This window comes from Centruroides vittatus, unplaced genomic scaffold (genome assembly GCF_030686945.1).
Source record: "Centruroides vittatus isolate TY-2023 unplaced genomic scaffold, ASM3068694v2 contig_620, whole genome shotgun sequence".
Classification (NCBI taxonomy): domain Eukaryota; kingdom Metazoa; phylum Arthropoda; class Arachnida; order Scorpiones; family Buthidae; genus Centruroides; species Centruroides vittatus.
Window position 1 is genome coordinate 4,201,971 of NW_027122381.1, and position 24,907 is coordinate 4,226,877.

General features: G+C 34.6%; 1 protein-coding gene across 2 annotated transcripts in view; it reads left to right on the plus strand.

Annotated features, from left to right (window-relative positions):
* The first annotated feature begins 2,260 nt into the window (after nucleotides 1-2,260).
* Nucleotides 2,261-24,907, plus strand: part of TfIIB (transcription factor IIB) — an 82,669-nt gene continuing 60,022 nt past the window's right edge. The window contains exons 1-3 of one of the 2 annotated variants that reach the window (XM_067275461.1): nucleotides 2,261-2,361; nucleotides 7,661-7,771; nucleotides 17,422-17,503. In XM_067275461.1, the coding sequence (XP_067131562.1) occupies nucleotides 2,336-2,361; nucleotides 7,661-7,771; nucleotides 17,422-17,503 (219 nt within the window). In that variant the 5' untranslated portion in view covers nucleotides 2,261-2,335. Of the gene's footprint in view, nucleotides 2,362-2,574; nucleotides 2,694-7,660; nucleotides 7,772-17,421; nucleotides 17,504-24,907 lie in introns of those variants that run through there. The other variant, XM_067275462.1, reaches the window with a different exon arrangement.

The following is a 24,907-nucleotide window of genomic DNA, read 5'->3' on the forward strand; positions in this document are numbered from 1 at the left end:
ATCGGAACAAAGCAAAATTTGGCATTTGGATGCTCGAGCTGAGACCCCTATTACACAGGAAAACCAGCAACTCAACTGTAATCTAGTTATACACTATATAAACCACTATACAAAAATATTTTAGTCCGTTTACGTAAACAAAAGAAAAAGACGGCCGGATGGCCGAGCGGTAAAGGTGGCAGCCTACCGCTCTGGGGGACCCGGGATCGAATCCGAGCGGGTCGAATAATCCCCAGGAATTTTTCGGGGGTGGACCGTTCGGATATGTCGGGCCCCGTCCCTCACCACCCGGTCGCCCCATTGTGGGCCTGGCCGAACCCATAATGGGCCTACTAAAAGAGGCCCTCTTAGTGCCCACAGGGCGGAAAGAGTTTAAAAAAAAAAAAAAAAAAAAAAAAAAAAAAAAAAAAAAAGTACCTAACGCATCATTCATCAAACGAAAGAAATTGAACGTCTAAACGCAATGTTTTTAACGAAATAAATAAATTCAAAAGCCAAAATTTATAGAAAAAATTACTTTTTTTCATTTGGACGTTCCAGATTACCATTACGGAAAAGCACACCCCTGCCGAAAATTTTTTCGGGGGCCCACAAATCTGGTTCCGCACCGGACCCGGAGAACCGTAGCTACGCCACTGGGAGGTAACGTGGCGTGCTTCGTGGCTCAGAGAATTCCGTTTTAGTGTCCACTATGTGGTTTCATGAATGAAAAATTACAAGTTGTGAAAGCGCACATCAATATACAGTATATATACCCACACGGTGGTGTAAGTGGTAAGTGTCGTCTCGAGTATGTTTCGTAACTACTTTGACTGCTATTGGAAGCCTGTTTTAAAATTTTCTCTCTAAAAACGCATATTTTAAAATTATAGATCCTGCCGTCACGATACTGTCGAACCTACGGACGTCGCCATCTTTTTCTTTCTTTGTCCGTCGTTCGCAATAGAGAGGTTTCAAGGTCGCGTGTCACGTGATAAAACACGTTTGCTCCGCCCATTCGCCATTTTTGTGGTAGTTTTCGCTGGCTTAGCTTGCACGTGGTCTGTTATTCGACGTCTTTTTTTTAAGTTTAAACGTACAAAAATACTGCAGTTCTATTATCGTGGATTAAGTTAAAAAAGATTCTTTTCTCGCGGGCTATACTAGCGGTCTAACGGGACGAGATGCGGCTCTGTACGAAGAGAAAATTTCGTTATTTCAAGACGATCCATACGAAGCCAGTTTATCAGACTTCGTCGTAGATCGAGAGTTGTGGCCGAAAGTAGAATTTGGTGACATTATAAACTATTTTGTTTCGACAACAAATTTCTACACCCTGTCACAAATGAAAGCTTATAAATCTTTAGAGGCCCATAACTATTTAACGAGTGGCTGGGTTTCTAGTGATATAAAAGTAAAAGTAATGAATAACGGCGAAGTAATATTGCCTGGAAAGATATGTTTTCTTTTGTTTGTTTAAACTCGTGTTTTTACGTATTTCTTAACTAAGAATTTTTGTCTGAAAGTAAAAGTCTAATTAAAAACAGCTGTGGAAATTTTTTTAATTCAAATTGTTCAGTACCTTTATTTTCTAGTTGAAACTAGCATATAATAAGCCTACTTGCTTTTAGTTTTAATGTGTAATGTTTATAACTTTGCACTAGCTAAATCCTGAAATTACATTAGTTATTCGTTTATAAATGCACTATACCTAACTAAATTAATATAAGCAAATCAGTAAACTCTTTTAGGTTTTAAAATATAACTTAGTGTTTATTAACGTAAATATTGAAATGAAATGTTTCCGACAAACTCTTGTATTGATATTCACTTTATTCGTAACGAAATTTTTCCGGTTAATTCTCGACAGCCATGCAGTTTGCCTTCGTCGTGAAAGCTCCTCAGTTTGGGATCCTCGATGACAAATAATGCCGGGAATTTTAAAAAATGATGTTCCTTTGTTCTCGAGTGAACTAGCGTTACACCCAATTACGCAACAAATCACCATAGTGATATTCGCGACGAATAAAACAACACAAAAACTCCAGTTAAAGCGCACGTGAACACACACAAAACGTAAACGAGTCACAAAGACTCACAAAGATGGCGCTGGACAATTGCGCATCTCATGACGTCACTCGTGATGTCGACACGAAACCTCTCTATGTCTACAAACGACCGCTATTAACGAACGCACTTTACGACGTCTTTGCTTTACCACGTGACATAGTTGACCGAAAATACGTCAGAGCTGTAGTCACGTAACCGACGCCATCGGACCGAGGTGGTCACGTGACACGAACTGTAAGCGTCCGCCGTCCAACGTGCTACTCCGCGATGTGAACAAGGTTAAGCAATGGCGGATTCCACCTTGCCGAGTCGGTAAGTAATCCGATGAGTTTTCGCTTATAGCTCTTATTAAACGTGTCGCCCCGAAAAATTTCTATGTAACTACGACCCGAAACCGATACAAATCCAGTTCTCGCTGTTGGCCGTACCGGCATAATTTAGAACTAATGATCGCTGGGATGCTAGACGCCTGTGCTCTCGACGTTCTCCTACCGGGGTGTTTTCGGTCGGTAGAGGACGCCACCGGCCGGCCGGAAAGTCGTGGTGCTAGGTGACCGTGCGACCGACGTGTGTCCGTTCCCGACGAATTTGCGCTGGGGAAGAAATCCGGATCCGTTTGGCAATTGTTGAGACCGGGACGACAGGTAAGCGGTTAAAAGTTTCGACGTGCCTCGTCTTCTCGGGGCGCGGACGCTTGGGTATTTTGGTTATGGACGACAGAGGGGCAGACCGATATTTGCCCCCGTACTCCGTGTCGTAATAGAATTATGGCGGTAAGCCAGACGTTTTATCGTAGTGGTTTCTAACGTCAAAAGTGAATAAATTGAAATAATAAATTTTATGTTTTATGTCGTCGAGTCAATCGATATATCTAATAACGTAAAAATCAGCTTGCTTCTAAGTACAATATCTTATACATTAACAATGTGTACGAATATGTCGATATGTACAGTATATACAATGTAAACCAGGCCTGGCCAACCCGCGGCCCGTCACGTTAAATTGTGCGATATTTTATATCTATTAGAACTTTTGTTTCCCGTTATGTGTATACCAAAACACTTAAATAAACGAAAATTTGCATGTGTCGTTATTATAATGCGCAAGTATGAGTACGAACTCTTGGTATAACAATAAAATCTCATTTAGTTTGTTTTACTTTTTTAAAAGCGTGTTTGCCTAAATTGTGGCCCGCCGTAATGTTATGCGTGATCGAAGTGGCTCGCCAAACAATTTGGGCTGGCCCGGTCCGACGTAAACGAAAATAAAATAGGCTACGTTTCGCTTTTGGACCTTTGCTCCGTGGGCGCTAACGGGGTCCGAGTTAAATGTCGCCGTTGGCCTTCGTCGCTATTCTTGTACTTCTCGTTTTCGACTTCGGTCCTACCCGTGTACTTTGGTTTTGTTTCTCGTGCTCTGAGTGATAAGTGAGTTTTTTTACCCCGTTATCTGTGCTTTTTCGTATTACGAAAGTAACAAGATCGTTATTGGAGTGTGTGTTAACGTATTTTTCTTATTCTAACTACTTGCTAGCAAATTCTTAACAGACCGATAAATACGTGGCAGAAGAAATTAAAAACTTGGCGGGCTAACTCCGAGCTTGCCGCCGATCGAACTTTGCGACGCGACGCTATTCGAACCGCCGACCGGAGCCCGGATTTTTATTTAATTTTGCCAAAGTATTGGTCTGCCGGGTATTAGAATGAAAAAAACTGGTGCGTGAACACGCCGTGTAGGGGAAGTGTTTCTCTAACGTGTATTGTCTGTTATAAAATATTTTATTTCCAAACTGAAAAAATCTCTCTTTTTCTGTTTGGAAATAGAATACAGTTGTTTACGTAGTATTAGTCACACATCTTACATACAGTAACATATACTATTGTTATATAACTTTAATTTAATCTCTAATTTTAAAATGTAAAGAGATTGTTTGTAAATTTAGATAATAAATTTATAGTTACAAGCATTTAATCTGAATTTTCAAGTAATTTGGTTATTTATTATTTTGTTTGTCCTGTTTTTATGGAGTTAATATCAAAAAAGAAATCGTCGTCGTAAAATCTTAACTCTGATTTGGGCATAGAATGTTACGGTGTTACGGAAGAATAACTAAGCAAAGTTTGTCAAACTGTGGTCCGTGGGCTGTTCGAAATCATAACAGAGGTAATTGTATGTTAATAATAAGATGGCATTACTCTATCACACGATCCCTCAAAGTTTAGTGCAAAAAAAGTAGATACCAACAAGAACTGGTTCTTCCACAAGGAAAATAAGCTGTTTGGAAATGATCGAGGTGTAGTCACGTGACAGAAAGACTGCGGAGTAGGGTGACGTGACACACCTTGTATGCACGGGGCTCTCTAGTTTAAATAATGGTGTCTCGAACGGGGGTACGGTCGGTAAGTAAACCTGTGATTTTATTTTTTTTGTTTATAGCACTTTATATGTGGGTCACCCGGAATGTGTATTTTTGATATGTCTATTAAATATGCCTCATTTTAAAATAATAATAAAATGAATGGTATTTTTATGTGTTGTACAATAGATCCATTTTTTCTCTATTTTTCTTCTATAGTCGATTCGACCATGGACAGCACCACATGTAATTAACAATTAATGGCAAACTACATTTCGTAATAAATAAATAAGATCTAACCTGAGAATAAGAAACAGTAAGAAAACAGACCACATTGTACTCCAGCAGTTGATGTAATAAATCATAATGTTTTTGACATAATACAATAGGCCTTGCTTGGTCAATTACAGCGTTTAAAATAAGAGAACGAGAATTTCGAATTCGACGGAAATAATTTAAAAATTACGAGGATTTCTAAAGAGAACGCTATTGTAACTATTGAGGACCAATAAACAAACAAATAAAAATAACAATTAATATACACAAAAATAATTAGACGACCGATTCCGGGTTACATTTCGTGTAAGAACGCAAGTTGCCCGCATCCTTGTAGTCATACAAAATAATTTCTGGTTGGCTTTAGAAATTTCCAACATTTTTAAGAACCTAACCTTTCTTTGAGTAAGGCCTGTCGTATTGCGTCGAAAACTTTACGATTTATTTTGTCCACCGTTGGAGTATGAGGCAATCTGTTTTTATTACTACATTTGGTATTAAGTGGTAAACTTGGATGAACTTACACAGATTTTTATCGTTGGTGGTTGTACTTCTTTAAAATGAAATTTTGTAGACCCAAAGAAATCTTTTGAAGAGGGGAGCTATTTTTATTTGATGTAAAAGTTCTTTTTGGAGTTTACCTAAGGTTTTAGTTTAGTATTTTGGTTAATTCCTCTTTGTGACTATATGGATATGAAAGTCAATATTTCTGGATGTAAATTATAAAAGAAGCTTTGCACATTAAAGTTTTTTCTTTGTTTTTAATGGAATGATGTCTCGATTTCCCAGAGGGCTCTTTTTGAGGCATGGATCGAAAATATGAAGAATTAGAAGTCTAACACGTTATTGCATATGTCGTTCGAGAAATGGGAGATGTACCAAATTTTGAATTTGCTTTAAAACATAAAACAGAAAATTAAAGTTTGCCAAAAAATTGATAGCAAATGGGAAAAGCATTGATGGGTAGAGCACAGATTCATATGCATAAAAAAATTTCAATAAACAACACAATCTGTGCTTAATGGAAGCAATTTAAATACATAAAACAGCTCAAAGGGAAAATTGTATCAACAGTAAGGATGAAGTATCCTTATCAATAGCATGGCAAACTCTTATATATGATACATGACAAGGCAAAAGTTATATTTCTCGACAGCGCAGGCAATGACGACGATCGCACGGGCTTCCTCTGAAATTCCATTTCAGAATTCTTTCGAAAAAAAGATTTGTTTCATCAAATTTTATTTTGTTTTGTCGGTTTTTCACCCGAAGAAGAACCGTCGATTCGAAAACGTTAGCGAAAGACGTATTTGTCAAATTACGCACCGTTTTGGTTTTGGTTAGAAGTAAGTGTTACAGATTACTTTCTGGTGCTTGCACAAACCTTCATAAAAATAACACATTTAATAAAATTATTACTGGGATGACAAGAACAACACTTTTAAGTTTATCCATAGGAAGTTTTGTAATTTTTCCAACTTTAAGCTTCGTAGTTCACATTTTGGATAAAAACACGTCAAATTGTTTTTGAATAAAAAGTATACCAGTTAATTTATGGTTTGTGAGTTTTGAAAAGGATACAATGCTGTAAAAGCAGCAAAAAAAATTTATAGTGTATATGCAGATGATGTGCCTAAACTTTGAATATGTCAAATGTGGGTTAAAATTCTGTTTGGGAAACTCTTAACTAAAGGATACAAAATGTATGGGGACACCCAAAGCTGTCGACAAAGAAAAATTGCAGGAATAAATTGTTAATTGATGAATAACAACAATATATATAACCAAATACACCAACAAAAAAGCAAAAAAAAGCACTATTGTGAAAAAACATACGAACAAATTGCAAGAGAGGACTTAGGCACAAAATAGCACATTTATGCTTCAAATGTAGTTTTTTTTCACTGTGTGCTATTCAAACTTTAAAGAATCATTTGAACTTTTGCAGTTTGAGTTTGAAGTGTGAGGTATCACTTGTATTTATTATCAATTGAAAATGCAATTTTCTTGTTTTTAATTGACATATTTGTTGTACTTTAGAGTATGCATTGAAATATATACACTTTCTTCAAATACCTTATACACGTGCATGCAGGTGCCATTTATCTTATAATATAATCGAGATGGGTTGATGATGATGATAAAGTGCATATCCCAAACAGTTAGGAGTTGAAATTTGATACACAGTTAGGGTACCTCACAAGAATGTACACTATAAAGGGATTTTTCGAAATTCCCCCCACAGGGATGAGGGAGAGGATTAAGGCTTATCCTAAGAAACAGCTTCTACTGTACTATGTTAGATGCAATTTTATATTTTAAACTGTGCTTTAGTAGAGTACACCATGAGAATGCACTCTAATAAAAAATTTCTGGAAATCCCTGCAGGGAAGAGGTAAAGAGTTAAGGATTTACCTTGAAGAACTTGGCTTCTATTGTACTATTTTAGTTGCGACGTTTTGCATTTTTGACTGTTTTAGTAGGGTATGTCATGAGAATGCACATTAAGAAGGGATTTTTGGAAATTCAACTCTACCAAGGAAAAGGAGGAGAGAGTTAGTTTTAGTCAGTATAAAGTGTAAATAATAATGAAGGGTAGTAAGTAGTGGCACATATACTATAAATTTTGGAAATTAATAAATATTTTAATCATTTCCACTGTTTGGATAACCTGAAAATAATAAATCCAAAATAAATGAATTTGAATGAATATTTGAATTTGTTCCAAATTTGAAGTATAATGTTCCAAACAAGTTTTCTTAGATTTTAGAATTTAAAATTAATCATTTTATTCAAATAAGGTTATCATAGTTCTTGCACCCTGTGAAAACGGGTAAGATAAGCTATAATCTAATAATCGTATCTTCGCTACCGTTACTTTTTGTCCGAGCAACGTCGGGCTCGTCTGCTAGTAATAATATAAAATGAAGAAATCATTTAAATTTTTCTATTAGGACAATAAAATTTCAATATTTTCAGGAATTCCATGGCGAAAGTAGTGTGTCCCGAGCATCCCGACGCGGTGTTGATCGAAGATTACCGTGCCGGCGACATGATTTGTCCTCACTGTGGTTTGGTGGTCGGTGACAGGTGACTCTTTTGTAATTTAATTACAAATAGAATAACATATGATGTGAACAATAATTTAGAATGTAGAATTAGAAATAACTTTTTCATAATGTTCAAAGTCAATAGTACAAAAAAAAAATCTTAAAAATGTTTTATGTTCAATTTAAAGCAACTTTTTATTTTTTAAATAAAATAAAGAATTCATAAACAAGGTAGCTGTAAGAAAGAAACTTTTTCCACTTGACAAAACAAACAAACAACTTTAATTAAAAAGAAAAAAATTAATAATATAGGGACAGAGCAAAAGTTTCTGGAATTCTTTAGATTTTTATAGTAAAATATTTAATTAAAAAAAAACAGTTTATTCAAGAAAATAACTGTTATTATGTTCAATTATTAATGGAAGAAATTCCATTGATTGGGCAGGTCACGGATTCTTGCCGAATAAAACTAGCTGTTTTCACTCGAACTCTGCAAGTGCAATTTTCATCTTGTCAGAGACCTGCTCTCCTTGCAAGAAGTATTGTAAGGAGCAGAAGAGCTGATAGTTGGATGGTGCAATGCCTGGGTTGTATGAGAGAACCTACTGGCTGAGATGAGTCAACCTTGATACATGTGGCCTTGCATTTCATGAAGAAAGTGACACAGTGTTTACCTGTGGCAACTTAGTTTGGCTAGCATTGGCCAAACATTGCAGCCAAGTTCGGTAAATTGTGGAAGTTATAGTGGTACGATAACAATTCTGCAAATATTTTACCAAATACGCAGCACAACCTTGTACTGATAAAATTTCGGTTTCGGTGTGGCTTGTGTTGCTTGACCAATGTTTGTGCACAATCTATTGTGCTTCATGTTGATGTAGAGACATCATTTTTATCTCTAATGATGATATCAAGTCAAGTGTAAGAATGCTTCTTAGAGAGAAGTTTAACCTGTCCCGTTGTTTTCCCGAAATATCTCGGGTCGAAACGTAATGACCTTGCTCGGTGGACCTGCTATATCTTGTTTCTGCATTGGAACGTTTTTGACACTAGATGTCGCTAGTTGTTATAATTTTTATATTAAAACTAACTTCTGAAATATAATTATTTTTATTTTTACATTTGTTAATATGTCTATTTTGCTTGCATGAAATAAAAAATAATTTTGGATGATACAATAGCCATGATTATTATTAAACCAATACTGGAAAGATAATCTATTAAAAAACAAAAACCGTAATGTTTCCAGCAATAAAAACTATTTAATAATAACGTTTTCGACTGTTTTAAACAGCCATCATCAGTTACAACGAACTTAAACAAAAAAGAATGCAGAAAAAATAGAACACAAGCAATACAAATATTTAAAATTCAAAAATAATTCCAAAGTAAAAAATGCCGTCGTATATTAGAAACTAACAAAACTGCGCATGCGCTAAATATCGTAGTAAGAATAAAAATAAAAACAAATAACAAAAATACTTCCGCAAAAATATTTCTATTACAAGAAAAGAAACGTTATGCATTTCGGTAAAACGACTTCCATGCCGTGGATAAAGCATCTGCATCCCTATGGTTAATGCAACCCGTGTTAACGTGGGCTTTGTATATTTCCAGCTTTTCTAGATGTTTCAGCATTTGTTTGTTGGTCGTGGCCCTAATAATAGATGCTTTGTCCCAATGAACGTCGACATCTTGATGCTTAGCGAAAGCTGCTAGCACAGTAGAATCTAAGCTCTTATTGATGGAGTATCTATGCTCCTTAAGCCTCTGCTTTAAATGTCTCATAGTTGCACCAACGTATACCAGATCTGTGTTAAATCGGCGATCTTTTAAAGGTATAGAATATACCCCCGTCTTAAAACTCTGGTTTTCTTTCTTCTTGTCGTTTCTTAATAATCGATATACTGTAGGATTACGCCGATACAACACCTTCATGTTGTTATTTCTGGCTACTTTCTTAATCATCGTGTGCAAGAATGGAAAATAATTGAGAATCACTTTTCTTCCTTGATTCATAGGAGGAAGCTGCCGATTTTTTGCCTTCCGAAATTTGTCGATAAGCCCATCAATCTCCTTACCCCGATATCCGTTTTTCGAATTTGAAGATGAAACATATTTGCAAGAAAGAGGGGTGCCTATGGGGAGCCCTATGTCCTCTATTTTATGTGAGCTTGTATTACGTCGCTTGGAAAACAAAGTCATACCCTTCTTTCAACATCAAATCGTTTTATATGCAAGATATGTTGATGATGTTTTCATCCTTTGGAAAAATAATAGTAGCGCTCTGCAGTTCCTTCAAGAAATCAACAAAAACCCGTATGGTTTGACTTTAGCGCTGGACCAAGAAAGTGCTTCTAATGTAAATTTCCTTGATCTTTCAATCACATGCAAGGAGGGTCAAATATGGACGGACGTTTATAGAAAACCCAGCTATCAGCCCATTATTATACCAAAAAATTCTTTCGATCCTATGAATTTTAAGTATGCAGCTTTTCATGCCTGGATCAAACGTGCTCACACACATTGCACCAGTGTTATTGACACCTACAAGGAGTTAGGTTACATCCGCACTACAGCATTACAACACGGATATCGGGGTAAGGAGATTGATGGGCTTATCGACAAATTTCGGAAGGCAAAAAATCGGCAGCTTCCTCCTATGAATCAAGGAAGAAAAGTGATTCTCAATTATTTTCCATTCTTGCACACGATGATTAAGAAAGTAGCCAGAAATAACAACATGAAGGTGTTGTATCGACGTAATCCTACAGTATATCGATTATTAAGAAACGACAAGAAGAAAGAAAACCAGAGTTTTAAGACGGGGGTATATTCTATACCTTTAAAAGATCGCCGATTTAACACAGATCTGGTATACGTTGGTGCAACTATGAGACATTTAAAGCAGAGGCTTAAGGAGCATAGATACTCCATCAATAAGAGCTTAGATTCTACTGTGCTAGCAGCTTTCGCTAAGCATCAAGATGTCGACGTTCATTGGGACAAAGCATCTATTATTAGGGCCACGACCAACAAACAAATGCTGAAACATCTAGAAAAGCTGGAAATATACAAAGCCCACGTTAACACGGGTTGCATTAACCATAGGGATGCAGATGCTTTATCCACGGCATGGAAGTCGTTTTACCGAAATGCATAACGTTTCTTTTCTTGTAATAGAAATATTTTTGCGGAAGTATTTTTGTTATTTGTTTTTATTTTTATTCTTACTACGATATTTAGCGCATGCGCAGTTTTGTTAGTTTCTAATATACGACGGCATTTTTTACTTTGGAATTATTTTTGAATTTTAAATATTTGTATTGCTTGTGTTCTATTTTTTCTGCATTCTTTTTTGTTTAAGTTCGTTGTAACTGATGATGGCTGTTTAAAACAGTCGAAAACGTTATTATTAAATAGTTTTTATTGCTGGAAACATTACGGTTTTTGTTTTTTAACATGATTATTATTTTCTAAAACATGTAATTTTTGTTAGGCTTAACATCGACAAAACTTCAACACGAAGCAACATGCATCGGAGAAATATTTCAACATGGAATAGGTTAATGCATGCCTCCATATAATAAGTTTTTTATTCAGACTGTGAGAAATTCAAATCTTGATCTTGCAGACTTTTCCAATGGCACGTAAATGACAAACCACATTGGATCGGTCACAGCCAAGTCTGTTGCTCGTTTGTTGCATGGCGGGCATGGGTCGACTTATGCTGGCTGCCACAGCTCGTCATGGGACAGAAAATCTTACCGACTACAGTTCATCTCCACCTTCACATCGGTTTGATAAATTTAAATTCGTCGAACCAATCACAGATTGTAGACTTAGAGACAAAATTCTTGCCAAACCATTGCACTACATGGCAATAAGATTTGGCCTTTTTTTATACAAAATTGATAATTCTAAAGTGCACATGCAAATTTGATCACAAGAAAGAGCTGAAAAACTCAACATATTTAAAAAGTTTATATTGCCACAGAATATCTTTTTACTTGTGATTGTGCATCTCAACATCCATCATTCATGTATAGTACCTCATAAGAAACTGATATCAGAGAACTTCAGATATTCTACAGAGGTCTAGAAAATTCCAGAAAGTTTTGCATCAACCAAGTATATAAGATGCACATATGTTTTAAAAGTAAAGATAAAAAATGAAGCTGTAAAATCAATGGATATGTACAGGTAAATACTGGTTAATACGTGCAGAAAAAGCCTAGAAAGTAATATGGTATCAGGTATATCTGATGGAGTAAAACCTAAAACACTTAATGATTTCAATATTTAAGATACATAGTAAGAAATAGTAATTAAATGAGTAAATTGAGGAAGTATATCAAAAACATACAAATTGGAAATTAAACATGAGGAAATAAAGCAGATAATGACATGAAAACTTTGTATGTTTGAAATCATGTAAGATAGATTGTGGTGATGTATTAAATTTGATGTGGATTTATTTTTGACCTGTGGAGTCGGTAGATTTTTACATGACTCCGACTCCAACTCCGACTTTTTCTTACGATTCGACTCCGACTCCAACTTTGACCAGGGGTGGACTTGTTAACAAAGTAGGCCCAAAAATTCTGACATAATCATGTGACCTCAGAATATTAGCATCAATACATATAGTTCTAATAAAGATAGAATGTAAAAACTTTTTTTATTCCAAAGCTAAAATATTTCTCTGAGTAATGAGTCAATATGATAATTTTTACTTTTTTTGGCTGTTGTATATAACAACTATACTTCTTCCTGTAGACTGGATGAAACTTAATTCTTTCTTACACGAAAAACCTTGACAATCCAGTGTTTTTATATACAACTGCTAACGTTTTCAACCCCTTCGGGGTCTTCATCAGGCACAGCACAAAGGTAGTTTCAAATGCCCATGAATGGAACCAAGAAACCAAAGCGAGTTCTATTCCAATTTTTGAAATCAAAGAAATTGGAAGATAAAAATGGAACATTATGCACGAGCTATTATCTATTATCTACGCCTGCGTACTATTTACGTTCACCGCTTTTTAAATTTAAAACAATTAATGCAATATTAAGTTATTTGTGGGTGTGGGATTCCCTCATAGCAAAATTTCCATGCTTGCGAGATGTTGATTGCATCCTTGTAGTTGATGCACGTGTTGTGCAAACCCGCTTTATATATCTCTAGGGTCTCCAGCGTTCTGAGTTGGTCCGTGTGTTGTGACATTCTGATTATACGGGCGTTTTTGAGGTCGGCAGTATAATTGCTACACTTTTCCTCTGTTATATATAAAAGAGGAAAAGTGTAGCAATCTTTCAAAAATGATCCCGCCCCAAATTTTTGCATTTTTTGGACTCGGAACACCTCAAAATGTCGAGATATGCAAAAGATTCAGTTTCTTTTTTCCTGTATGTACGAATGCTAACTGTATGGGAGGCACAATTTTGAATTGGAGTTGGATGCTTTAACGCAGGAGTTATTAAGCTTGAAATGGTTGGTACACATTCTAACATCTGTTTGCACTTCTCTACGTTTTGAGGCTTCCCGAGTCCAAAAGAGTAAAAATCTGAGTGTCATTTTTTTGACTGATCGTCATTCTTTTCCTTTGTTATAGGCCTATGCTGTATAACAGCCAGGAAAGTAATAATGATGACGATTCTGATTATTTTTAAAAAAATACAAAATAAAACAATTTAAAAAAATTAATTAAACATTAAAATTTGACACATCTACTGAATATATAAGTTCACGTTTATTGACTTGTTTGATGATGGCATCGGCATTGGTATTTGGTATGCATGTGTGAGGGCCTGACTGACTGGAAACAAAAAAATACCTTTTTCTTTGTTTTCCCCTCGATTTCCCTTTTTTTTGTTAGTCATAGGATCGGAGGATGATACATTTCCTTTCTCCCGAAGTTGTTTCCTTTCCTCGAGGAAACACATTGAATGTGTCACGGGGAATTAGACGCTAAATTTCACGATTGGCGTAACAAGATAATGTGACTCGGGGGATAAAAGGGAGAGCCCGACAGACCGAGGGGGTCGAGAGCGTCCGAGAAGAGGCTGCCGAAAGTGAGTCGAAGAAAGAAACCTTTGAGCAACTCGCCGAGACGACCCTCCAGAACTGGAATCATCTGCTTGACCGATCACCCAATGACCTTAGAAGTCTCTCTCTTTAATTTTGTTGAAGATCTGCCGCTTCGTACGAGGAATCGTAGAGGTATGATAAAGAACTAATGTAAACTCTCGGATCGCCCACGTGTGTTAGGAAACTAGACCCAAGTTAGACATTTGTAACCTAATTTGTTATCTAATAATACAGTAGAGCATCGATTATCCGACCCCCGATCAACCGTCACATCGGTTAACCGACCACGTTCTAGTCGGCAAATTCAAATGTCTGCTAGTGATGTGGTGCTACAATATTTGGCTATGTCTTGGCTACTTTAATATTATTTTTGTTAAATTTTTGGTGTTTTAGCTGGCAACACTGGCTCGACCTTGAAAGGGAGGCCAGTATTTAAGCCAGGCTTAATTTTCTATTTTTCTTCATTTCTGTATTTATTTTGTGCAAAATAAAGAAATAATTTAACGATGGTTATTATTTAAAAAAAAATGTTGTTAGGCTTAACATCGATGAAAATTCAACGTGAAGTAGGTTAATAGCGATACACTAATATGCTTATTACATGGGATATACTAATACACTATACTAATAATGTATTTTTTCATACTTTTCGGTTATCTGTTTTTTCAGTTATCCGACCAACCTCAGTTCCCAATTGAGTCGGATAATCAATGCTCTACTGTATTTGTTTTGTTGTTAAGTGGAATCCCTTACTCATATATCGCAATGCCTTACCGACGAACACACCCACCTCCTTCACTCGACCCGACGAATTAAATCCCGACCCAGCAGGACCGTTACTTCCGAAGCGGAAACCAGCCATCCTCGACACGTGTGCCGGTCATTGACCTGTTTGCCAACAACAAGAGGTAGGACGAAGTCGTACCTCTGTTGGTACCCACACATGTATGAATAAAAATAGTAAATACATTCTTATACAAACAAATCAGTTTAATAAAAATATTGTACAGTATATAATATACGAGTATATTGGGTAATATATAAGTATACAGATACATTAAACTAAGTCAAGAATGAGAAATATAACATTTATACTGGTGAAAAAGAGGTTGCTTATTTTGCCATGTTGATTAATTTATTATTTTTCATCTCTGTTATAAACTGATTTACTCCTTACAAAAAGAATCGCTTCTATTAAGTCAGCATTCACCGAAGCTCTTAAATTATATTTAATAATTTTAAGAGCAGAAAATAAACGCTCTACCAAAACTTGGTTAATGACAATGTCGTGACAATCAATGTTGTATTTTGGATAATGTCTGGATAATGCATTATTGCCATTTTAACATCCAAACTTGAAGAGTGGCCAATGTGATTTATTTTTCCAGTGCATAGTAAATCTCATCTTCAAATTTTGTAAGATTTCCTTTCCTCTCTGTTCTCATATTAGAACTCAAGCTTAATTTTGAGGGTAGAGACAAGTTTTATAAAAAAAACTAGCAGATGAGCCAGATGTTGCTCACGCAAAAGTAATTATAACAAAGATTAAGATATTTAGATGGTTAATGTGAACCTAGGTATACAAAATGGCGACCGTCGACAATAACCTAAACGCACCTATATTTAAACTTTTTCTAAAACTAAATCATTTTTAAAACAAAAATTTGCTATTTACCTTTTTCCTGCTTTTGGTTACTTTTCCTACTCTTGGACCAGAAACGAAAAATAAAAAAGTCATCATACTACCTATAAATTCAATCGATGCATGGACAAAGTGAATTGCGAGATTCTATACGTCAGTGGTTCGAACAAAGTTTGCCTGTATTGTGCATAAATTTTACTCCTCTTAAGAACTGCAGCCTTACGATTCACATCTATAGCCTTTTCGTCTACGATAGGCAGTTTACATAGAGGGTGGCACCTCCGATCCACGGCCACCTAGCATTCCGTGTGTCGTTCACATTGTCTTTTGGAGTCGGAAATCACTATTACATATCCTTGGTTTTAACAAATTTAGCACAACAAAAATTTGAGTAGGAAGCCTGTGTACGAGAACAAGTGATTATGGTAATGTCTACGTATATAATAACAGTATCGTCTTACATGTATTGAAATAAATCATTTATGTATATGTTATGAAGCAGTGGACCTAAGAAACAGCCTTGGGTAATGCCCTTGTCAGTTTGAAACATCTGAAGATAGAATTTTTGACTTTTACATAATAAAATATATTTGACAAGTGTGACTTCAGCCATAGTAGGGGCTAGGGTTTCTCATTTCTCGGTCTTTTGCTTGTCCCGTATTATGTATTTCTACATAATTCAAAATTACTTCTGAATTATGTAGAAATTTTCACAAATAGAAAAAATTTATTACAGTTTGTTGAAAACTGCTTACAACAAAAATGCCTTTGAATTGATTCGAAAATTTAAAGAAAAAAAAGAACTTATATCAAACTTCTAACTTAGAAGGTATTTTTGTTTTTTAAATAAAACATAATACAAAATATTATTGTAAATTTTTTAAGATTTTAAAAAGCAAAGATGGTCAATACTCCGATCACTCAATTTGATTCTTATTTTACTAACGAAAAGTCCTGCTATCGAGAATTCCCTTTTTGTTTCAATTGATGTGAGTGGAATGGTCTTTAATGCATTTAAGAGAAGACGGATTTTGTTTTTTTTTCATCTGTAGCCCGAAAGATTCTAGTTTGTTTTCGAGATGTCTTACAATATGTCTTTTGCTCTCTAGTTTTCTTGATATGTCTACCTTGGCTGCTGTAATAGTGGCATCGAGCTTACAGCCCTATAATTCGGCAGTTCGTTTGCTTTAGTAATCGGGTTTATGAAGAAAAACTTCGTACTTGTTTGTATCCTGGCCCAATTTGCACAACCTGGCATAATGCAGTTATTCGAGCTACTCGGCATGGTTAAAAATTAAGACGGCATAAGCATATTTATTCCAGATATTACAGGTTCTGACATGTAAAGAATTTTCAGAGTCCTGTCACAAATAGGCTATATATTGATTGTTAACAATCTGTGACATTCCATAACAAGCAGAAATTTAAAAAAACTAATAAGTAGGCTTAAAATTAATAAATACAAATTATTCTGACAGTTTATGGGTTAATTATACTTTCTATTTGCAAAATTTATTCGATTTTAGCACAAAATAAGAAAAAAGTGAATTTTTAAATTTGTGGTATTTCCCGGAATGAGAAAATTTCCTGGGTTAGAAAACAGTTGGGATCCCGGGTTTCCATTGGAGAAACCTTAGTAGGGGCAGTTTTTTTAAATTGGCACTGTGCAATTTTCTTTCTAAAAGTTGGAGATCAAGACTCAAATTTTTTCAATTCAACAATTTATGAAGACAGAAGTCATTGAATTAGATTTATCCAATTTTGACATAATTAACTGCTTAATGTATAAAAATTGATAATTATCCCATCACTAATGAGCAAAAATTTGTATCCTTAATATAATATAAACATCTTTGAAATGTCAGTAATACTTTATTACTGGCATTTCAAAGATGTTGTTTATATTACATGAATTTTATAATGTATTTATCTGTAGTATGTTTTTGTTGTGTTTCAGAGTGATCGACGTCGGTTCGGAATGGCGAACGTTCTCCGACGAAAAGGCCGATTCCGATCCGTGTCGTGTTGGTGCGGCCGAAGTAAGTAAATGAGACTTTCTTATCTGATAATTAAGTAATAAATTATTATGATTTACAAAGTCTGTTTTGATAATAATGACCCTGTATTAAACAGATGTAGGGTCAAATGTTTTTCAAGACATTCCATCTTCTCTTAGGATTTTGGGATCCAAAGCTACTTGAGATCTAAAACGGAAACCTATGTTTCCTAGATACTGTTTGTGGTTTGGTTAATAATTTTTAATGGATTATCTGTTTTGGACATGCATAAATTTGAATTAAACGACTGGTTACGTAAATAAAAATTTACGTACTATTACTAGTACTGATATTTACTGAACATTGCATAAATGAAAGAAAAACAAATGTTTTTGGCCATTTGGGTTACAAATAATTGTTTACTTTTAAAATGAGCTTGTCTGTTTGATAAAAGAAATTTTTAACTTCTTTACTTAAATTTGAAGTTAAACATTTGAAATGCAGAGCATTCTAAGCTTTGATGATGCTACATAAATCAATGTAGTTATTACCTTTCTGGTGATTTATGTGAATTGGTTTCATGTTTTACTGAACAGCAAGCCGTAAGGAACTTCCTTCCGTGCATATAATTGTATGCAAGATTAATGGACAATATTTTTATTATTCGGAAAGACAAACCTAAATTAGATGATCTCCTGTGAGTATTTAACAACAACTATTGCTGAACCGTAGCTTTAGCTCAGTCCAGCAATGCAATAATCCAGTTCTTACACCTGGAAATTGAGCTAATTTATAAGAAAATAATTACAAGAGTCTATCTCAAGCCAATGTATCAAGTGATATAATCCATACCATCTAATTGTAATTACCTCAGGAGATTTATAAAATATAAAAACATTAATGTCAAGTAATGTTACAAAATTAACAACACAACTGTCTATCAGCATTACAGAAAAGGTTTGTTTAAGCAAGTACTTTCAACAGTATATAACAGAGGTGGGGAACCTTTTTACCATTAGAGGCCACATTTAAATTAGGCAGCAATAAGAGAGGCCGCATAAGCTGATTGACCTAAGAAAGTGACTTTTGTGAAATTATTATAGTTTTTCTATAGATTTAACAATTTATTGCATTATATAGAAAAAATGAAATATAATACTACAAAATTTTAAATATAATATACATATAAAATAATATAAAAATATTATAAAAAAATACAATAAAAAATATTTTTTTATTCACTAAGTTAGTGACTTATTTGGCTTTGTTTTTTGTTTGACAGTAATTGTATATTTGGATCAAGCTTCGTAACACACAGCTTTAATTGATTCTCTAAATGTGCATCTGTAATTTGCGTTCTTAAATTTGTTTTTATTTTTGACATGAGAGAAAATGTTTTCTCGCAACAGTAGGTACTTCCGAAGCAGGAAAGTAAACGGCGAGCATGTTCTCGAAGGCATGGATATTCAACAGCATTTTTCCAGATTTCTATGGGATCCTTTTTAGCGTTAAAAAGGGATTTGATGATACTATCTTCCCCTAAATCAATTAACTCCATTTGTAGTTCTGCAGGAGCCTCGGATATATCTATTAAATGTGGTTCAAATGCCAGTTTCGTAGCAGGAGTGTGCTCGTCAAAATCAGAAAATCTATTAGTATACTCTTCTATTAAACAATCCAAGACACCTACATATTCATCGAATATTTTATTTTCACAGTTCTGCTCATTTAACATTTTAGCTAGCTCCGGGAAGTGTTGTGCAGATATTTCCGATCGACAAAGCAATGTTTTGAAAAATGATAATTTTTTTCTAAACGCTTGGATCTTTTGCCACATTTCATAAATATACCTCGTTTCACCTTGCAGGCAAACATTTAAATTGTTTTGTTTTGTCATCATATCAGACAAAAATGCAAGGTTTCTGAGAAATACTTCATCTGATAGATCACATTGTTTTCCTTGTTCTTGATAAAAGTTTAAAATTTGTCGTCGTAAAGACAAAACTTTTATCAAAACCTGACCTGTTGATAGCCAGCGAACCTTGCAGTAGTATGGTAGGTCAACACTATACGTTTCCTCATCTAAAGAGAGCATCTGCCGAAATTCACGATGACGCATTGCATTTACGCGAATATAGTTGACAATGGCAATGGTTCTATCCACAGTGTCTTGCAAAATGGTAGATTTTGCGCAAAGATTTTGCTGATGCAAAATGCAGTGAAATGATATCAATTTTTTCAAGTTTAAGTTTTCCTTTTTTAACAAAGCAACGAATCCTTCTTTTTTGCCTCTCATGGAAGGTGCGCCATCGGTGCAGACACTGACTAAATTACTGACATTCAATTGTAATTTATTACATACTTCTTTGAAGTTTTCGAAAATATCGGCTCCGCGAGTTCTTCCAGTTAGTGTACCCAACGCAAGTAGTTCTTCGTAACATTGAAAATCTTTAGTTATAGCACGAATAAAATATAAAACTTGTGCCGAATCTGTTTTATCAGTGCTTTCATCTAAAGCAATTGAAAAATAAACATCTTCATTTTGTATAATTGTATGAAGTTGCTCTGTTACATTTTGCGCTAATTCGTGCTGTCGATCTGTTACAGTTCTTCTTGAAAGAGGTAATTGTTTGTATTTGTCGACATTTCTTGGATCTAACATACTCACTGCTTCAACAATACATTCTTTAATTATTTCAATGTCACTAAATGGTTTGCCCCTTTTTCCAAGTATATGTGCTATTTTATACGTAACAGCAACTGCAGCGGAATTTTGATTTACAAAGGCACTAAAAGATGCCTGCTGATGATGCTTCTCATTTTTCAACTTTTGAAGTGCAGCTTTTCGTGATTCACCTTCTAAAGCGAAATATTTGTTCTTTATGAGTCAAATAGTGTTTATTTGCATTCGCTTTTTTTAAAGTATTTAAAACTGTATTGCACAACAAACACATCATTTTATCTTTCTCGGCAGTAAAGAAAAAAATCTAACTTCCATTCTACATTAAATGTTCTGTTTTCATCACCTAATTTTCTTCTCTTACTATTTGACATGATGGATAAAAAAACGAATATCAAATAATATCTTTAACAAAGTGTATACTTTCTAGAAATACAATAAAACCGTGTAACTGTTATAAGCACGCACTATTAACTACAGTTTGCTGAAGATTGCAACAGGGAAGCGTTGAGAGATGCGAGTCAGAGAAGCCAAAGCAAGGTGTGACACTCAAATGGGAGATCTGAAACCGAGTTTTGTTTACTTCTTAGACAAGGTAGATGGCGCTGCTAGCGCTAATTTAAATTTTTTTTTGCAAAGACAATCAGCTGACTAATGAATTGTATGACAAATTTTGTAAATAGTATTTTGTAATTTTAATTTATTTTCAAATAAATATTACATAGAACATTATTTGTTTCTTTTAGATATGTAAATTACATAAACATACAGACTAGTATTCTGACGTCACGTTACAATATGACTGTCTTTGGCGGGATTTTTCGCGCAACTGTCATGGCGTTGATGTACAATAGTTGTTTGAAACGAACTCTACCATTTTGTACTAGGTGGCAAAGGGCCGCACAAGAACCTCGCGGAGGCCGCAGGTTCCCCACCTATGGTATATAACTATTCCCTTCAGGTGATGATGATATTCACAGAGAACAGAATTTCTCTATTTCAAAAATGGAATATAAAAGGTAAAGAGCATTTTTCAAAATTGTTTCTTGTACAGAAGCATGGAAGGTAATTGAAATATATAAATTACAAAAGTTTTAACAACCAGGGTACTCAAAGAAATAAAACTAATAAAAATTGCCAAACTAAAATATAAAAGTAACAAAATTTACTAATTGTAGATTGAAGCTGATATATTAGAGTGACTTCCAGAATGCACTGCCTCCGTCTTGTGGAGTATTGCGAAGATGTTGCACATAATAGGTGTATAACAGAGCTTGCTAAACAAGTAATTGAGGATAAATTTGATCCACTTTGGTTACAAACTTCACTTCTAAGATGTTGTAGGGATTGAAGAATCACTATTTACGTGGAAGTCTCTCTTCATTGCAGCTCCCATGCTGGAACTGTGGATAGTGCTATTTAAGCTTCTAAAATTATAAGTTGTGTATTTCATGGTAAAAAGCATTTCACTTCATTAATGGTGCTGCTCTGTATTAATTTACTTTTGTAAGTTAATTTGGCAATTTTCATTAGTTTTATTTCATTGTGTAACCTGTTGTTAAAAATTTTGTAACTATGTATTTCAATCATGTTTCATGCTTGTTCATGAGAAACAATTTTGAAGAATGTTCTTAACTAATTATATTCCATTTTTCAAATAGTGCATTTTCTTTTCTATGAATGATTATATTGCCTGAAGAGGATAGTTATATACTGTTGAAAATACTTGCATAAACAAATCTTACCTGTAACATTGATAGACAGTTGGGTTGTTAATTTTGTGACCACAGGAAATACAAAACTGCAATCTTTACTGCCTGTATAAATCATGCATTGCTCTTTCAAAGTAGACACTAATCAAGAAATAAGTCACGTTAGTGAAATTATCTTTAAACATGGGTGCAGCACAAGTTTTATTTCCAACCTAACTTGAGATATAAAAGCTAAAAGCAATAGTGGCATGGCAGCAAGATGAATAATAACATGGAGCAAAAAAGGAGTCATAAACTAACAGCCTAAATTACAAACTTGTTTACAAAAATAGTGGCTCATGTAAACAAAAAAAATAGCCTGCACACGTTGCTCTATTATATTTAAACTGCTAACTAATGGTAGAGATGAATTAAATTTAGAAAGAATCTTTAAGGTCTATAGAATACCATTAGTGGACACAAGATGTAACATTTCTTTAGCATATATAGGCTCCACAGGTAGATTGTTAACTACCATAAAGAACACCAGTATGACATCCAAAAAGTAACATATATAACAGCATTGGCCCAATAAAAACAAAATTTACTGGAACGTGAATAAATAAAAGAAATCCCACCTTCAATATGCATCCTTCTGAGCTTGGATTAAACGTGCCTACACTTATTGCATGACCATTTATGATACCTGCAAAGAGTTAGATTACATTCTTAAGACAGCAGTTCAGCAAGGATACCAGAGAAGCGAGATAGAGAGGCTTATTGCATTTTTCCAGAATCAGTGTCTGCATTCTCCCAAAGTCAACCGTGGAAGAAGAATAGTGCTCAATTATTTTCCATTCTTAAACAAAATGCTTAGGGAAGTTGCCAACACTAATAATCTTCAAATCGTTTATTGGCGTAATCCAACAATTTATAGATCGTTAAGAAATGATAAGTAGGAGGAGAATCGGGATTCTTTGACGGGGGTTTATTCCATACCTTTAAAAGACCATCGCTTTGGCTCTGACCTAGTTTATGTAGGGACAACTAATTAAAACAAAGGCTCAAAGAGCACAGATATTCCATTAATAAGAACACGGATAGTACTGTACTTGCATCATTTGCCAAATAGCAAGAAGTCAACATCTATTGGGATCAAGCGTCCATCATCAGAACTGCGACAACAGACATTCAGCGAGGCATCTTGAGAAGCTAGAGATATACGAGGCACATACGAGAACAGGTTGCAGCAATCACAGGGATGCAGACACATTGTCCACTGCGTGGAAATCTGTTTACAATAATACACGTTAATACTGTGTGGTCATCCTGTATTTTTCCTTATTGCGACCTTATTTTTATGTTATTTTTCTTGTTTATAAGTAATCCTCGTGCACATTTTTCTTTATTTTTGTATTTATTCTACACATGCACAAATCCTGTTTGATTTTTCATATGTATTCTATACGTTCTATTTTAATGTTCTTTTTTAATATTTGATTAACTGATGAAGACTGTGAAAAACATTTTTATGTTATTAAATATTTGTTGCTGGATAGATAAAGGTGGGATTTTTTTTAGCATTGGCCCTATTTGTGAATGAGTCCAAAGTGTTCTCGAGCGGGGAGAGGTGAAAAGAATGCACAGAATTTACAATTCACAAAAGCTCAGAACAGCAGAGGGTGTTGAAATTTATAAGCAGTTACAAAAAGGAGGGTGTATTAATAAGAGACAAACTGAATCTGCCACATGCATGACAAGCATTGTGATAGCATTGGATTGAATGTTATAATCTTTAACTTTATTTTAATTTGTTAATTCAAAAACTGCACTTTCAATACACTAATTATTTTACACCAATACTTTTAAATGCACTAATACATTTTTCGTTATTTTTAACAATTTTTTTGAAGGAAGAAAAATACATTTTAAATATACAGTAGAGTGTTGTTAATCTGAACCCCGGTAATCCAAATCGCCGGTTATCCGAACGATTTTCGGTCGGACTGTGTCGTGCCGAATCAAACGTTTTTGATACTAGATTTACTTCTAAAGTATAATTTTCATGTTTTTATATTCTTCAATATATTTATTTTGTTTGTACAAAAGAAAGAAATAATTTTTAACGATACAATAGCCTCGATTATTATTATAAAAATTTTTGTTAGGCTTAAAATCGACGAAAATTCAACACAAAGCGACACGCAATGGAGAAAAATTCAACACAAAGCGACACGCAACGGAGAAAAATTTGAACATCGGCCAGGTTAATATATTTTTTCGTACATAATCGGTTATCCGAACAAATCACTAATCCGAACAACCCCAATCCCCAATTGATTCGGAATAACGACTCTCTACTGTACTACAATGCTGTCAATGAACTTATTAATTCAGTTTGAAAATCAATGCATTAGAATGTATTTTCACAAATTCAAATGCATGTGCTGAATGCCTGTTGCATATATATAAATCATACAATAACTATCAAATATTTACTGTAAAATAAAATAAAAACAACAAAATAGTGTAAGCTTAATATAAATAAATGTGTGTAGAGAACTAAAAGAAAACTCAATACATACAAATAAATAAAATCTTATATCCTTCCGTATCATATTAGTATTGCTTTTCATTTTCTCTACACTGCATTGCAGTCTCTGTAATTGATTCCTTGCCCCTTTTGAATTGCTATGTACATTTGCCAAGCTTTGGAATATTTTATCTGCATCCTGTTGAATTTTTTTGTATTATTGTAGCTTGGTTCCAGGCTACAATAATACAGAAAATTTAGGAGGGAGGTAGGTTCAGCAAGCACATATACTGTGAGCACTGTTTTATGGTTGGGTTTATTGATGATGTCTTTGTTTGTTAATTGTTCTGCTAGTGATCTATAAGTAGCTCCAATGTAACATAATTCTCGTCTTACTCTGCTCTCTTCTACGGGTATTTTGCATGTTCCCGTATGTCGGACCACTGGCTGTTTATCATTCTGGAGTAGCTAGTAAACTGTTGGATTTTTTTTGAAGATTATTGTTTTTCTTGTATGTTTTAGCAAGAGGAGCCACATACTCC